The 16,637-nt window shown below is 37.8% G+C and overlaps 1 protein-coding gene across 1 annotated transcript in view; it reads left to right on the top strand.

The window, feature by feature from the left end:
* The window catches only part of OPHN1 (oligophrenin 1), a 530,949-nt gene that overhangs the window by 442,673 nt on the left and 71,639 nt on the right, over window positions 1–16,637 (top strand). The window contains exon 20 of the mRNA XM_049643254.1: window positions 14,213–14,360. Coding sequence (XP_049499211.1) covers window positions 14,213–14,360 — 148 coding nt within the window. The remainder of the gene's footprint in view (window positions 1–14,212; window positions 14,361–16,637) is intronic.

Genomic DNA, 16,637 nt, shown 5'->3' with positions numbered 1-16,637 from the left:
GACCGCGAGATCGTGACCTGGCTGAAGTCGGACGCTTAACCGACTGCGCCACCCAGGCGCCCCTATACAGTTTTTTTTAATGTGGAGATACACACACACACACACACACACACACCTAATGAAATAGTATTCAGTCATAAATCCTACCTTTTGCAGTAACAAGGATGGAGCTAGATAGTATAATGCTAAGTGAAATAAGTCAGTCATTGAGGAGTTAATGGTAGAGGAGTAGGGTAACCTTAAGTTTGCCCATCCCTTGAACACAGGTAGATAAATACCGAATCATTCTGAACACCCAAGAAATCAATATGAGGACTAAGAGAACAAAACTATAAGACTACATGTAGAATTATGGAAGGTAGGAGCTGTGGAGAGTTGATTTGGAGGAGAAAAAACTGTGGATGCTGCGGAGGGGAGAGAGTATATGGAGCTTATGGAACTCCACCACATATAGAGCTTATGGAGACTACCACAAGGTATTATAATCAGTGGATGTAAAATCTGATGTTGTAGAAGTCTGCCACTGCCAGGGTCATGCCTGGCTTAGTAGTACTTCTGTGCAGAAGGAGGGTAGAGACCTGGGAGCAGACAGCATGGTGTCAGGATCCCCAGGGTTGCATGGGGAGAAACAGTACCATGATTGAAGTGCATTTGGAAGTGGCAGTGGCAGCTCCAAACTGCTGAGCAGTTGTGCAACTGCTTTCCTGGGATGGGCCAGCAAACAGCAAAAGCAGAGCAAGACCCTCCCCCAGAGGATCAGCACAGTCTGAGTTGCATGATTCCTTAAAATTTAGAATTTAGAAACCTAGCTATGAGTCTGAGATAAAATAGCTTGGACACAGGGTAAAGGAAGGGATCTGATGGAAGCTGGGGACACAAGAAGGGTGATTATTTGCTCTTCTGTGAGGGCTTCCTGAACAGAATTACCTCTTCACTCTGGGGAGGAGAAAGTGGGGCAAAACCATTTTTGCCCCTCTCTGCCAACAGCACTGACCAACCTCGGTGAGCTAAACAGAGCCACCAAGTGGAGACCAGAGCAACTTACACTAAACCCCGCCCCACTGCGTGCAGCAGTGCATCTCTAAGAAGGCAAGTTTGCCTGAGAATCAGTGTAACAGGCCCTTCCCCCAGACGACTAGCACAAACCACTCCCACACACCAAGTCTACTGATCACAGAGTGCTGAAAAGCTTTAGCCCTAGGGGAAATAGGATCTAACTTCATTTATATTTTTAGTTTTATTTTTTTTTACTATTTTATTTTTTCTGTTTCTTTTTGTAATTTTTAATTTTTTTGTTTTATTTACATATAATTTTTACTTAAACTTTTTTTAGATCTAGCATCTTTTCATAAGCAGACTAAACACACCTAAGATATAGCATTTTTTTTTCTGGACAAAATGACAAGAGAGAGAAATTCACCTCAAAGGGAAAAACAGGAAATAGAAGTAATGGCCAGGGATTTAATCAATACGGATATAAGTAAGATGTCTGAACTAGAATTTAAAACAATTATAAGGATACTAGCTAGGCTTGAAAAAAAGCATAGAAGACACTAGAGAATCCAATACTTCAGAGAGAAAAGAACTAAGATCTAGTCAGGCTGAAATTAAAAATGTGGTACACAAGATGTAAACCTGAATGGATGTCATAATGAGGATGAATGAAGCAGAGGAACAAATCACTGATATAGAAGATAAGATTATGTATAATAATGATGCTGAAAAGAAGAGGGAAAGAATGGTACTGAAATATGAAAGTAGACTCAGGGAACTCAGTGACTTCTTAAAACATAATAATCTTTATATCATAGGAGTCCCAGAAGATTAAGAGAGAGACAAGGGGGCAGAAGGTTTATTTGAGAAAATTTTAGCTAAAAACTTCCCCAAGCTGGGGAAGGACACAAACATAGAAGTACAAGAACCAAAGAGAACTCACATTAAATTCAACAAAAGCCACCCATCACCTGGACATAACATAGTCAAATTAACAAAATACACAGATAAAGAAAGAATCCTGAAAGCAACAAAGGAAAAAAAGTCCTTAACCTACAAGGGAAGACAGAACAGGCTCACAGACCAGTCCACAGAAACTTGGCAGGCTAGAAGGAAATGGCAGGATACATTCAACATGCTGAAATGGAAAAATATATGGCCAAGAATATTTTATCCAGCAAGGCTGTCATTCAGAATGGAAGGAGAGAGAGAAAGAGTTTCCAAGACAAACAAAAACTAAAGGAGTTTGTGACCACTAAACCAGCTCTGCAAGAACTTTTAAAGGAGACTCTTTGGGGAAAGAAAGACCAAAAGCAACAAAGACTAGAAAATAACAGAGAACATCACCAGAAACACCAGCTTTACAGGTAACACAATGGCACTAAATTTATAACTTTTCAATACTCACTTTGAATATAAATGGGCTAAATGCTCCTATAAAAAGACATAGAGTATCAGAATGGATTAAAAAAAAAACAAGTCCCATCTATATGCTTCCTACAAGAGACTCATTTTAGACTTAAAGATACCTGCAGATTGAAAGTGAGGGGATGGAGAACTATCTATCATGCTAATGATGGTCAAAAGAAAGCTGAAGTAGCCATACTTATATCAGACAAGCTAGATTTTAAAACAAAGACTAACAATAGATGGAGAAGGGCATTATATCATAATTAAGGCATCTATCCAACCAGAAGATCTAACAATTGTAATGTTTATGCCCCCAACTTGAAAGCACCCAAATGTATAAATCAATTAATCACAAACATAAAGAAACTCTTTGATAATAATACAAAAATAGTAAGGGATTTTAACACCCCATTTACAACAATGGACAGATCATCTAAACAGAAAATCAACAAGGAAACAATGGCTTTGAATGGCACACTGGACTGGATGCCTTAATATATATTCAGAACATTCCATCCTAAAGAAACAAAATGCACATTCATTTCACATGCACATGGAACATTCTCCAGAATAGATCCCATATTGGATCACAAATCAGCCTTCAACAAGTACAAAGACTGAAATCATAGCATGCAAATTTCCAGACCACAACCCTATGAAACTTGAAGTCAATCATGAGGAAAAAAATTGAAAAGACCACACACATGTGGAAGTTACAGAACATCCTACTAAAAAGTGAATGGGTGAACCAGGAAATTAAAGAAGAAATTTTAACAGTACATGGAAGGAATTGAAGGTGAAAATATAACAGTCTAAAACCTTTGGGATGCAGCAAAGGCAGTCCTAAAAGGGAACTATATAGCAATGCAGGCCTACCTCAAAAGCATGAAAAGTCTCAAATACACAACCTCAGATTACACCTAAAGGAGCTAGAAAAGAAACACCAAATAAAGCTTAAATCCAGCATAAGAAAGGAAATAATAAAGATTAGAGCAAAAATAAATTATATAGAAACAAAAAAAAATACCCAATATAACAGATCAACAAAACTAAGGGTTGGTTCTTTGAAAGAATTACTAAAATTGATAAACCCCTAGCCATATTTATCAAAAAGAAAAGATAAAGGCCCAAAAATATAAAATAACATATGAAATAAGAAAGATCACAGCCACACCACAGAAATACAAATAATCATAAGAGAATATTATGAAAAATTATATGCTGACAAAGTGGGCAATCTGGAAGAAATGGATAAATTCCTAGAAACATACAAACTAACAAAACGGAAGCCTTCTGGGGATCTTCTCTCTCCCTCTTCCTCTCCCCCTGCTTGTGTGTGCTTGCTTGCTCTCTCTCTCTCTCTCTCTCTCTCAGAAAAATCTTAGAGGAGAGCACAGGCAGCAACCTCTGTGACCTTGGCCATAGCAAATTCTTACTAGACACATCTCTAGAGGTCAGGGAAACGAAAGCAAAAATGGACTTTTGGGACTTCATCAAGATAAAAACTTTTGCACAGTGAAGGAAACAAACAACAAAACTAAAAGGCAGTGTATGGAATGGGAGAAGATATTTGCAAATGACCTGTCTGATAAAGGGTTAGTATACAAAATCTGTAAAGAGCTTATTAAATCCAAATCCCCCAATACAAATAAACTGTTAAGAAATGGTCAGAAGGCATGAACAGATACTTTTCCAAAGAAGACATCCAGATGTCTAACAGACATATGAAAATATGGTCAACATCAGATCATCACTCCTCACCAGATAAATACAAAACAAAACCACAATGAGCTATCACCTCATACTTTTCAGAATAGCTAAAATTAATAACACAAGAAACAACAGGTGTTGGCGGGCATGCGGAGAAAGGGGAACCCTCTTTCACTGTTGCTAAGAATACAAATTGATACAGCCACTCTGGAGAACAGTATGGAGTTTCCTCAAAAGGTTAAAAATAGAACTACCCTACAATCCAGCCATTGCACTACTAGGCATTTATTCAAAGATACAAAAATACAGATTCGAAGATGTGCACACACCCCAATGTTTATAGCAGCATTATCAATAATAACCAAACTATAGAAAGAGCTCAAATATCCATCGACTGATGAATGGATAAAGAAGATGTGGTGCACACACACACACACACACACACACACACAGAAATATTACTCAGCCATCAAAAAGAATAAAATCTTGCCATTTGCAACAATGTGGATGGAGCTAGAATGTATTATGCTAAGTGAAATAAATCAGAGGAAGACAAATGCCATATGATTTCACTCATATGTGGAATTTAAGAAACAAAACAGATAAACATAAGGGAGTGAGAAAGAAAGAAAAAGAGAGAGGGCAACAAACCATAAGAGACTTTTAATGATGGAGAACAAAGTGAGGGTTGTTGGAGGGAGGTGGGTGGGAGATTTGCTAGATAGGTGACAGGTTTTAGGAGGACACGTGTTATGATGAGCATTGGTGTTGTATGTAAGTAATGAATCACAAAATTCTCCTGAAACCAATATTGCACTGTTAACTAACTAGAATTTGAATAAAAATTTGAAAAGACAAAAAAATAAGTTAGTTAGAAAAATACATGATTTAATTCATATGTGGAATTTAAGAAACAAATGAGCAAAGGAAAAGAGAGAAATCAAGCAGCAAACTCTTTTTTTAAAAAAAAAAGTGTGTTATGTATTTTTGAAAGAGAGCATGAGTGGAGGAAGGGCAGAGAGAGAGCAAGACACAGAATCTGAAACAGGCTACAGGCTCCAATCTGTCAGCACAAAGCCCGACGTGGGGCTGACACCCACGAACTGTGTGATCATGACTCAAGCTGAAGTTGGAGGCTTAACCAACTGAGCCACCCAGGCACCTCCAGACTCTTAACAATAGAGAACAAACTGATGATTACTAGAGGGGGGTAGGTGGGGGATGGGTGAGATATGTGATGGCAGTTAAGGAGGGCACTTGTCATGATGAACACTGGGTGATGTATGGAATTGTTGAATCACTATATTTTATACCTGAAACTAATATAACACTGTATGCTAACTATACTGGAATTAAAATTTAAAAAAAAAAAGAAATAATGGCTGAGAACTTCTCAAATCTGGGGAGAGATTTAATGAAGCTAATAAGCACTTCAAAATTTCAACCTGATGCAATCTTCTCCAAGACACTGTCTAAAATTAAAGACAAAAAAGAATTTTCAAAGCAGTAAGAAAAAGAGAAGAAAGGGGCACCTGGGTGGCTCAGTTGGTTGAACGTCCGACTTCGGCTCAGGTCGTGGTCTCGCAGTTCGTGGGTTCGTGCCCCGCGTTGGGCTCTGTGCTAACAAACAGCCCAGAGCCTGGAGCCTGCTTCAGATTCTGTGTCTCTCTCTCTCTGTCCTCTGCTCATGCTCTGCCTCTCTCTGTCTCTCAGAAATAAATAAATGTTAAAAAAATTAAAAAAGGAAAAAGAGAAGAAAATATTCACATCTAAAGGGAACCTATAAGGCTATGGACAGATTTCCCACAGATACCTTTCAGACGAAGAGAGACTTGGTTGATGTTGCAAAATGCTGAAGGAGTAAAATACCAACTAAGAATATGTTACCTTAAAAGTCATCTTTCAGAAATGAAGGATAAAAACTTTACAAAAAAAAACAAAAAACAAAAAAACAAAAAACAAAAGCTAAGGGAGTTTATCAACTCTAGATCTACTTTACAGTAAATACTGAAAGGAATTCCTCAAGCTGAAATGAAAGGACACTAGTAATATAAAAATATATTAAAATATAAAATCTACTGGTAATGGTAAGTATATACTCAAATTAGGTATGTTCGGATTCTGTAATATGGTGGTGTGTTAACCATGTAACTCTAATACAAAAGTTAAAGGACACAAGTGTTAAAATAATTTCAGCTACAATAATTTATTAATAGGTACACAATATAAAGAGAGGTAAATTGTGACATCAAAAACAAAATATAGGGAGATGTAAAATTGTAGAGGTTTTGTATGTGATCAAAGATAAGTTGTTATCAGCTTAAAAGAGATTGTTACATTGATATTTTTGTTTATGGAAGCTTCGTGGTAACCACAAAACAAAAACCTAAAGTAGATACACAAAGGATAAAGTGCAAGGTATCAAAACATACCCGTACAGAAAATGATCAGTTCACTCAAAGATAGCAAGAGAAGAAGAAAGGAACAGCAGAATTACAAATGAGCCAGAAAACAATTATAAAGAGATAATTAGTAAATCTTTACCTATCAACAAGTATGTAGATGGATTAAAATTTTCAATCAAAAAGCATAGAGTGCTGAATGGATTAAAAATAAGACCCAGCAATACGCTGCCTAAAAGGGACTCCCTTCAGCTTTAAGGGAACACATAAGCTCAAAGTGAAGGGATGGAAAAAGATGATACCATGCAAATGGAAACTAAAAGCGAGCAAGGATAGCTATACTTATATGAGACAAGGTTAACTCTAAGCCAAAGACTGTAACAAGAGACAGAGAAGATCATTATATAATAATAGGGTGGTCTAGTATCCAAGAGGATATAACCATTATCAATATTATGCACCCAACATTAGAGCACTGAAATATATTAAGTAAATACTAAGAGATCTGAAGGGAGAAATAGAAAAAAAAATAGTAGGGAACTTTTAATACGCCACATTTAACAATGCATATAGATCATCCAGACAGAAAATTAATAAATAAATATTGGACTTGAACTATACCTTAGACCAAATGAACCTAACAGACGTTTATAGAACATTGCATCCAACAGCAACAGAACACACCTTCTCAAATACATATGGAGCTTTCTCAAAGCATAGATGATATACTAGGTCACAAAACAATCCTTAACAAATGTATGAAAACTGAAATTATATCAAGTATCCTTTCTGACTAGAATTATATGAAAGTAGGAATCAATAACACGAGGAAAATTGGAAATTCACAAATATGTGGTAATTAAACAAACACATTCCTGAACAACCAAGGGGTCAAAGGAAGACATCAAAAGGGAAATTAAAACATATCTTGAAACAAATTACAGTGAAAAAACTGTATCAAAACTTATGAGATGCAGCAAAAGCAGTTTTAAGAGGGAATTTTATGTTGATTAACACCTACTTTAAGACAAAAGAAAAATGGCACCCAAGCTGCCACCCAGCCTTTGTGCTGCTGGAGTTGGTTACCTCCCTGCATGCTCCACATCTGCAGTGCTCACCAACCACAGCACTTAATTATTTGATTTTCCAGTGTGAGTGGTGAGAACAGGAACTCTTGAAGGCACTGTGTGATCTTAGGTAATTAGTCCTTCTAATTCAGTTCTGTGGTTCTTGCCTCACACATAAGTATTGACTAGTACTCAGCTAAAGTCTTAAAGAAGATCCCTGCAGCTCTCTAGAGCTCTTTGTGCAGCTACCTCCTCTCTGATATTTTGCCTGGAAAATTCACTTTCTTCTTCTCTCCATACCTGCAACCCACTGTCCTCAACTTAAGCAGACTGATGCCCACCCCCCGAGTTTCCCTCCATATATTATGACTTTCAGACTTTCTCCAGGCTGTAAGCTGGAAATATGGGGATCATTTTTTTTTTTTTTACTCTCTCTCATGGATCACTGTCTTTTCTTTTTACTGTCTCTCACGGATCACTGACTTTCATTGCCAGATTTCTAATGCCTTGAAAAAGGCACATAACATTGTTACATGTATTTTTTCTAGTTTTTAAATTATTCCTGGCTGAGGATGTAAACCTAATACCTCTTGTCCTATTTTGGCTGGAAATGGAAGTAGCTGTTATGTCTTTTCAGAGGACAGTCTGGCCTTTTATATCGCTGTTTTAAATGGGTTTTTCTTTTGAATTTCAGTCAGTGTTTGAATTTCAGTCAGTCAGCAATTTCACTCAGTGTTCTAGTTGCTGGAGATATAGCAATGAACATGATAATATACTTCCAAATAGCTTACAATAGATTACAGCAGCAGACAACAAAAAATAAATAACTACAATTTATCTTGATAGAAAGTAATAAGAAATGCTAGGGAGAAAAAAACTTAAACAAGGAAGGGGGATAGGAGGCACTGCATACAGGGAGGTGTGTCAAAATTTTAGATACATTCACATAGAGGGACTCACTGAGAGGAATATATTTTATCATAACCTACTGAATTCAAGAGAGCAAGCTATACGGATATCTGGAGGAAGAACACACCAGGTAGATTAAACACTCAGTGCAAAGACCCTGGTGTGTAATAAATAGCAAGGAATATTCTTTTAATTTTTATTTATTTTTAATTTACATGCAAAATAGTTAGCAACAGTGATTTCAGGAGCAGATTCCTTTATGGCCCTTACCCATTCAACCCATACCCCTTCCCACAACTCCTCCAGGAACCCTCTGTTTGTTCTCCATATTTAAGAGTCTCTTATGTTTTGTCCCCCTCCCTGTTTTTATATTATTTTTGCTTCCGTTCCCTTGTGTTCATCTGTTCTGTATCTTAAAGTCCTCATATGAGTACTGTCATATGATATTTGTCTTTCCCTGATTGACTAATTTTGCTTAGCATAATACCATCCAGTTCCATCCACGTAGATGCAAATGGCAAGATTTCATTCTTTTTAAATGCCAAGTAACACTGTGTTGTATGTATGTATGTATGTATGTATGCATGTGTGTACACATAAAAACATACAAACATACCACATCTTTATCCACTCGTCCATCGGTGGACATTTGGGCTCTTTCCATACTTTGGCTATTGTTGATAGTGCTGCTATAAACATTGGGGTGCAAGTGTCCCTTCTAAACAGCACACCTGTATCACTTGGATAAATTCCTAGTAGTGCAATTGCTAGGTCGTAGGGTAGTTCTATTTTCAATTTTTTGAGGAACCTCCACACTGTTTTCCAGAGTGGATGCACCAGTTTGCATTCCCACCATCAGTGCAAAAGAGATCCTCTTTCTCCGTATCCATCACCAACATTAACATTGTTGCCTGCGTTGTTAACGTTAGCCATTCTGACAGATGTGAAGTGGTATCTCATTGTGGTTTTGATTTGTATTTTCCTGATGATGAGTGATGTTGAGCATTTTTTCATGTGTCTGTCAGCCATCTGGATGTCTTCTTTGGAGAAGTGTCTATTCATGTCTTTTGCCCATTTCTTCACTGGATTATTTGTTTTTTGGGTGTTGAGTTTGATAAGTTCTTTATAGATTTTGGATACTAACAATTTATCTGATGTGTCATGTGCAAATATCTTCTCCCATTCTGTCAGTTGCCTTTTAGTTTTGCTGATTGTTTCCTTCACTGTGCAGAAGTTTTTATTTTGATGAGGTCCCAATAGTTCATTTTTGCTTTTGTTTCCCTTGCCTCTGGAGACGTGTTGAGTAAGAAGTTGCTGCGGCCAAGATCAAAAAGGTTTTTGCATGCTTTCTGCTCAAGAAGTTTCATGGCTTCCTGTCTTACATTTAGGTCTTTCATGCATTTTGAGTTTATTTTTGTGTATGGTGTAAGAAAGTGGTCCAAGTTCATGTTTCTGCATGTCACCGTCCAGTTTTCCCAGCACCATTTGCTGAAGAGACTGTCTTTATTCCATGGGATATTCTTTCCTGCTTTGTCAAAGATTAGTTGGCCATATGCTTGTGGGTCCATTTCTGGGTTCTCTATACTGTTCCATTGATCTGAGTGTCTGCTTTTGTACCAGTGCCATACTGTCTTGATGATTATAGCTTTGTAAAATAGCTTGAAGTCTGATGCCTCCTGCTTTGGTTTTTTTCAAGATTGATTTGGCTATCCTGGGTCTTTTCCGGTTCCATACAAATTTTAGGATTGTTTTTTGTAGCTCTGTGAAGAATATTGGTGTTATTTTGATAGGGATTGCATTGAATATGTAGAATGCTTTGGGTAGTATTGACATTTTAACATTATTTGTTCTTCCAATCTTGAGCATGGAATACTTTTTCATTTTTTTGTGTCTTCTTCAATTTCTTTCATAAACTTTCTATAGTTTTCAGCACATTGGTTTTTCACCTCTTTGGTTAGATTTATTCCTAGGTATTTTATGGTTTTCAGTGTAATTGTAAGTGGGATCGATTCCTTGATTTCACATTCTGTTGCTTCATTGTTGGTGTATAGGAATGCAACTGATCACTGTGCATTCACTTTATATCCTGCAACTTTGCCGATTCATGAATCAGTTCTAGCAGTTTTTTGGTGGAATCTTTTGGATTTTTCATGTAGGGTATCATGTCATCTGCAAAGAGTGTAAGTTTGACCACCTCCTGGCCAATTTGGATGTCTTTTATTCCTTTGTGTTATCTGATGGCTGAGACTAAGACTTCCACAATACTATGTTGAATAACAGTGGTGAGAGTGGACATCCTTGTCTTGTTCCTGACCTTTGGGGAATAGCTCTCACCTTTTCCCCATTGAGGATGATATTAGCAGTGGGTCTTTCATATATGGCTTTTATGATCTTGAAGTATGATCCTTATATTCCTACATTCTTGAGGGATTTTATCAAGAAATGATGCTGTATTTTGTCAAATGCTTTCTCTGCATCTATTGAGAGGATCATATGGTTCTTGTCCTTTCTTTTATTGATGTGATGAATCACATTGATTGTTTTGCAGGTATTGAAGCAGCACTGCATCCCAGGTATAAATCCCACTTGGTCGTGGTGAATAATTTTTTAATGTATTGTTGGTTCCAGTTGGCTATTATCTTGTTGAGGATTTTTGGATCCATGTTCGTCAGGGAAATTGATCTATAGTTCTCCTTTTTAGTGGGGTCTTTGTCTGGTTTGGGCATCAAGGTAATGCTGGCTTCATAGAAAGAGTTTAGCAGTTTTCCTTCCATTTCTACTTTTTGGAACAGCTTCAAGAGAATAGGTATTCACTCTTCCTTAAATGTTTGGTACAATTCCCCTGGAAAGCCATATGGCCCTGGATTCATGTTTTTTGGGAGATTTTTGTTACTAATTCTATTTTTTTACAGGTTATGGATCTATTCAAATCTTCTATTTCTTCCTGTTTCAGTTTTTGTAGTTTATATGTTTCTAGGAATTTGTCCATTTCTTCCAGATTGACCATTTTATTGGTGTATCAATGCTCATAATATTCTCTTATTATCATTTTTATTTCTGTTGTGTTGGTTGTTATCTCTCCTCTTTCCTTCCTCATTTTATTTATTTGGGTCCTTTCCTTTTTCTTTTTGATAAAACTGGCTAGTGGTTTATCAATTTTGTTAATTCTTTCAAAGAACCAGCTTCTCATTTCATTGATATGTTCTACTGTTTTTTTGTTTGTTTGTTTGTTTCAATAGCATTAATTTCTGCTCTAATCTTTATTATTTCCTGTCTTCTGCTGGTTTTGGGTGTTATTTGCTGTTCTTTTTCCAGCTCTTTAAGGTGTAAGGTTAGGTTGTGTACCGGAGATCTTTCTTCCTTCTTTAGGAAGGCCTGGAGTGCTATATACTTCCCTCTTATGACTGCGTTTGCTGTGTCCTAGAGGTTTTGGGCTCTGGTGTTATCATTTTCACTGGCTTCCATGTACTTTTCCTTTCCTCTTTAACTCCTTTGTTAGCCCATTCATTCTTTAGTAGGATGTTCTTTAGTCTTCAAATATTTGTCGCCTTTCCAAATTTTTTCTTGTGGTTGATTTCGAGTTTCATAGCATTGTGGTCTGAAAACATGCACAGTATGATCTCGATCTTTTTGTACTTGTTGAAGGCTGCTTTGTGTCCCAGTATTTGGTCTATTCTGGAAAACGTTCCATTGCACTGTAGAAGAATGTATATTCCACTGCTTTAGGATAAAATGTTCTGAATATATCTGTTAAGCCCATCTGGTCCAGTGTGTCATTCAAAGCCATTTTTTCCTTGTTGATTTTCTGATTAGATGATCCATCCATTGCTGTAAGTGGGATGTTGATGTCCCCCTACTATTATGGCATTATTATCAATAAGTTTCTTTATGTTTGTGATTAAGTGATTTATATATTTGGGTGCTACCACATTTGGAGCATAAATGTTTACAATTGCTAGGTCTTCTTGGTGGATAGAACCCTTGATTATGATGTAATGCCCTTATGCATCTCTTGATGCAGTCTTTATTTTAAAGTCTATATTGTTATAAGTATGGCTACTCCGGCTTTCTTTTGTTGACCATTAGCATGATAGATGGTTCTCCATCCCCTTATTTTCAATCTGAAGGTGCCTTTAGGTCTAAAGTGGGTCTCTTATAAACAACATACAGATGGATCTTGTTTTCTTATCCATCCTGTTACCCTATGTCTTTTGATTGGACCATTGACATTTAGAGTGAGTACTGAAAGATATGGATTCATTTCCATTATATTGCTTGCAGAGTTGGAATTTCTGGTGTTGTTCTCTGGTCCTTTCTAGTTTTTGTTGCTTTTGGTATTTATTTATTTATTTTCATCTTTTCCCCCTCAGAGAGTCCCCCTGAAAATTTCTTCCAGGGCTTGTTTAATGGTCATGAACTCCTTTAATTTTTGTTCGTCTGGGAAACTTTTAATCTCTCCTTCTATTTTGAATGACAGCCTTGCTGGATGAAGAATTCTTGACTGCATATTTTTCTGATTCAGCACATTGAGTATATCCTGCCACTCCTTTCTGGCCTGCCAAGTTTCTGTGGATAGGTCTAGCAAAGAATATTCTTAAGAAACTCTACAGTACCTAAACCTATGCTCACAAAATTGTAGCTATTTAAAATATTATTACTAATCATTGTGAAACTGTATGGCCTCAAAACTCCTCTGCTTGCTACTATGCCATATTCTCTCTTTCCTATGTCATGAAATGTTGAGACATGTAGTGCCTTTGATTGTGCTTGCACTGCTTTCTATCATTGTCCAGCTTTTACACAGCGTTTGTGTTCCCAATCATTTAATTTCTGTGACTATGCAGCCTGATGAAATGTCGGGCTCTGACATTTCTCTTTGCACTAATCATTGGGGTTGATTTCATTATTGCATTATTCAATGGTCCCCTTCTTCCCTCACCACACGTGTGTCCTCCCAAAGTGGGTCCACTCTGGCCAAAAGCTCAGTCTCCTCAGAGACAAGAAAGATTCTCAAATACATATGAGACACTATATAAAAATGTAATCATAGCTTCTCTTCTTTTGTTCAGCACTTTTTATATCATATAAGACATTTTGGTTTTCCCCTTTCCTTTTTGAACAGTAGTGCATACATGGTATGAAATTTTAAAAGATCAAAATGATATAGGAGTGAGAAATAGGTTTCCTCCATCCTTTCCTCAGCCATTCATTATTCCTGTCTTGAAGCAAACACTTTAACCAGTTTATTTGGTATCCTTTCCGAAATATTTGGTGCATTTAGTAACCCTCCACAACCTACCCCTACCCATACAATGTACCTTGACTGCCCTTTTCACCTTATTTTTGTCACACTGTGAGGTAGGTGGTCTTCCCATGTTACAGATAAGGAATCTAAAGCTTAGAGATTGGATGTAATTTGCCTACGGTTTTTCAGGAAGTAAGTGAAAAATCCAGGACTGATATTGCAGTTCTTGTCTGCATTGTTTCCTCCACATTGTAAAGTGCCAGGTCCTATGTGGTAAACAGGAAGGAAGGCCTCTAAACACTTGCTGGTACCTAGAGTGATTCTTAAAAATCCCCCCCCCCAATTCCTTTAGTCATATTAGAATTGCTATGGCGGACTCTAGATGTAATGCTAGTGAGCATCAATTGCTAGTTAGCATTAGGGAGACAAAAATTCAGTCTTTCTAATTGTTTCCTGAAAATGTCCTCCTTTTACAGATCTATTCAGGTCCACCTGAAGAAAGTGCTACACCTCCAGTGCCTCCACCTCGAGTGACAGCAAGAAGGCACAAACCAATCACAATTTCAAAGCGCTTGTTGCGAGAAAGAACAGTTTTTTATACTTCTTCTGTGGATGAAAGTGAAGGTCGGTACTGAGGTACACCCTTAGCTTCTTAATAGTGATTAGACACAAAAAGTATATCGAAGAGCAGAAGTGGAGCCATATTTCTCAATATAAATATAGACTTTTTCTAGTACCTGAGCCAGGCAAAGCAAGGTTTGCAAAATTTGTGCCACTGAGAAATCGTTAGTGGATAGGACAGAGATGAACATGTAAAGCCAGATACCATGATCCCTAAGGAGGACAGTGGAAGATCCAAAATGTTCTAAGATATGTACCTCAGTGCATTGAAATGGGTAAACAATGTGTGTTCTGAATGTTCTGACATTTTTTAAAAAATGTTTTATTTTTATTTTTGAGAGAGAGAGAGTGGGCAAGGGGCAGTGAAAAAGGAAGACAGAACTGAAGCAGGCTCTGCGCTGACAGTAGAGAACGTGATGCGGGGCTTGAACTCATAAATGTTGAGATCAGGACCTAAACTGAAGTCGTATGCTTAACCGACTAAACTAGCCAAGCACCCATGAATACTCTCAGATTTTAAATTCAAGTTTAGTTTCCATGGAGGAGTGATCTCAGCAAGTTGACTGAATAGGAGTTTTCTTTGCTGTTTCCCCATGGTGAAATTAATTTGAGCAAACTTTCATGCATGAAAATCCCTTCATAAGAACTATACAATCCAGCTGAGAGATTACAACACCTGAGGGGAGCACAGAAATAAGAAATAGTGCATTGCAGAGGGTAGGGAGGACATTTTAATATTAGACATATCACCCCTCTCCCAAGCGCACACAGCACAGTACAGAGAGAGATAGCCATCCTCTGCATGGGTGAAGGAGAATAAAGTGAACACCTGACTTCACAACCCCAGCAGCAGACCCACCCCAGTGAACCCAATTACCCATCTTCCATTGATCCATCTCCAGGGTGGCGCCCACAGACCTAGGCTCTAGTCCTGCCCCAGCTATTACTTGCAACCCCAAGCTTCAGGACTAACACAGCACCAGGATGTCCCTGTGGCCCCAGCATGGCCCCTGCAGCCCTACCCTACAGAATGCAACCACAGACCCAGCCTCCAGGCAGGCCTCCTGTAGATCCACACTACAGGTCTGCCCCAGTGCCAGACCAGCCCCCTGGTCCCAGACTGCAAGCTTGCCCCTGAAGATCCAGGCTGAAAGTTTGGCCAACTGATCCAGGCACCAGACCAGCCTACCCAAGGACTCCAGCACTGATCCCACCTGTGTAGCCCATCAGCTGGGCCACCCAAAATCTCTGTTTGCTCTGACTCTAAAGGGTTTTCCTTTCCAATCATCTGTAATGACAGGGAGATGTGCCTATGTCTTCAAATAGACAACCACCAACACAAGACCACAAGACACAAGAATCAGGAATATCCAGGGGAAATGACACCAATAAAAGAGCAAAATAAAGCATCAGAAACTCACCCAAAAGAAGTAGAGATCTATTAACTGTCAGACAAAGAATTCCAAATAATTGTCTGTAAGATGCCTAGTGAACTAAAAGACAATGCAGATTGACCACTAAATAAAATCAAGAAAACAATACACAAGAAGTTCAAGAAAGTGATAGAAACTGTAGGGGAAAAAAAAACAAACGGAAAACCTGGAGCTGAAAAATGAGTGCACTGAATAGAGTGCTTTATCACTAAGAAGAAGAAAGGATCATCGAGCTCAAAGATGGGTCGCTTGAAATTACCCAGTCAAGGAACAAAAAGAAAAATAATTGAAAAAAAGTGAAAAAAAACTTGAGACTTATAGAACATTGTCTAACAAACGAATATATGTATCATGGGAGTCCTGGAAGGAGCAAAGAAAGAAGTGTAGAGAAAGCTTATTTAAAGAAATAATGAGAGAAACTTTGTAAATAAGAGAGGGACATGAACATCCAGATCATCAAAGCCCAAATAAACCCAAATAGATTAAGCATATTTTTCACCAAGATAGATTATAATAAAATTCTCAAAATTCCAAGACAGAGAACTTTGAACACTGCAAGAGAAAAATGAGTCATCACATATAAAGAAACTCCCATGGGCGCCTGGGTGGCTTAGTCAGTTAAGTGTCTGATTCTTCATTTTAGCTAAGGTCATGATCTCACAGTCGTGAGATTGAGCCCAATGTTGGGCTCTGCACTGAGTGTTGAGTCCGCTTGAGATTCTCTCTCCCACTCCCTCTACCCCTCCCCTGCTCTCTCTCTCTCTGTCTCTCTCCCTCTCTCTAAAAAAAAAAAATAGAAATAAAAATAAGTAAATAAAAAACAAACTCCCATAATAATATGAGCAAT

Source organism: Panthera uncia, chromosome X (genome assembly GCF_023721935.1).
Source record: "Panthera uncia isolate 11264 chromosome X, Puncia_PCG_1.0, whole genome shotgun sequence".
NCBI classification, from domain to species: domain Eukaryota; kingdom Metazoa; phylum Chordata; class Mammalia; order Carnivora; family Felidae; genus Panthera; species Panthera uncia.
This window is presented reverse-complemented; position numbering and strand designations above follow the sequence as displayed.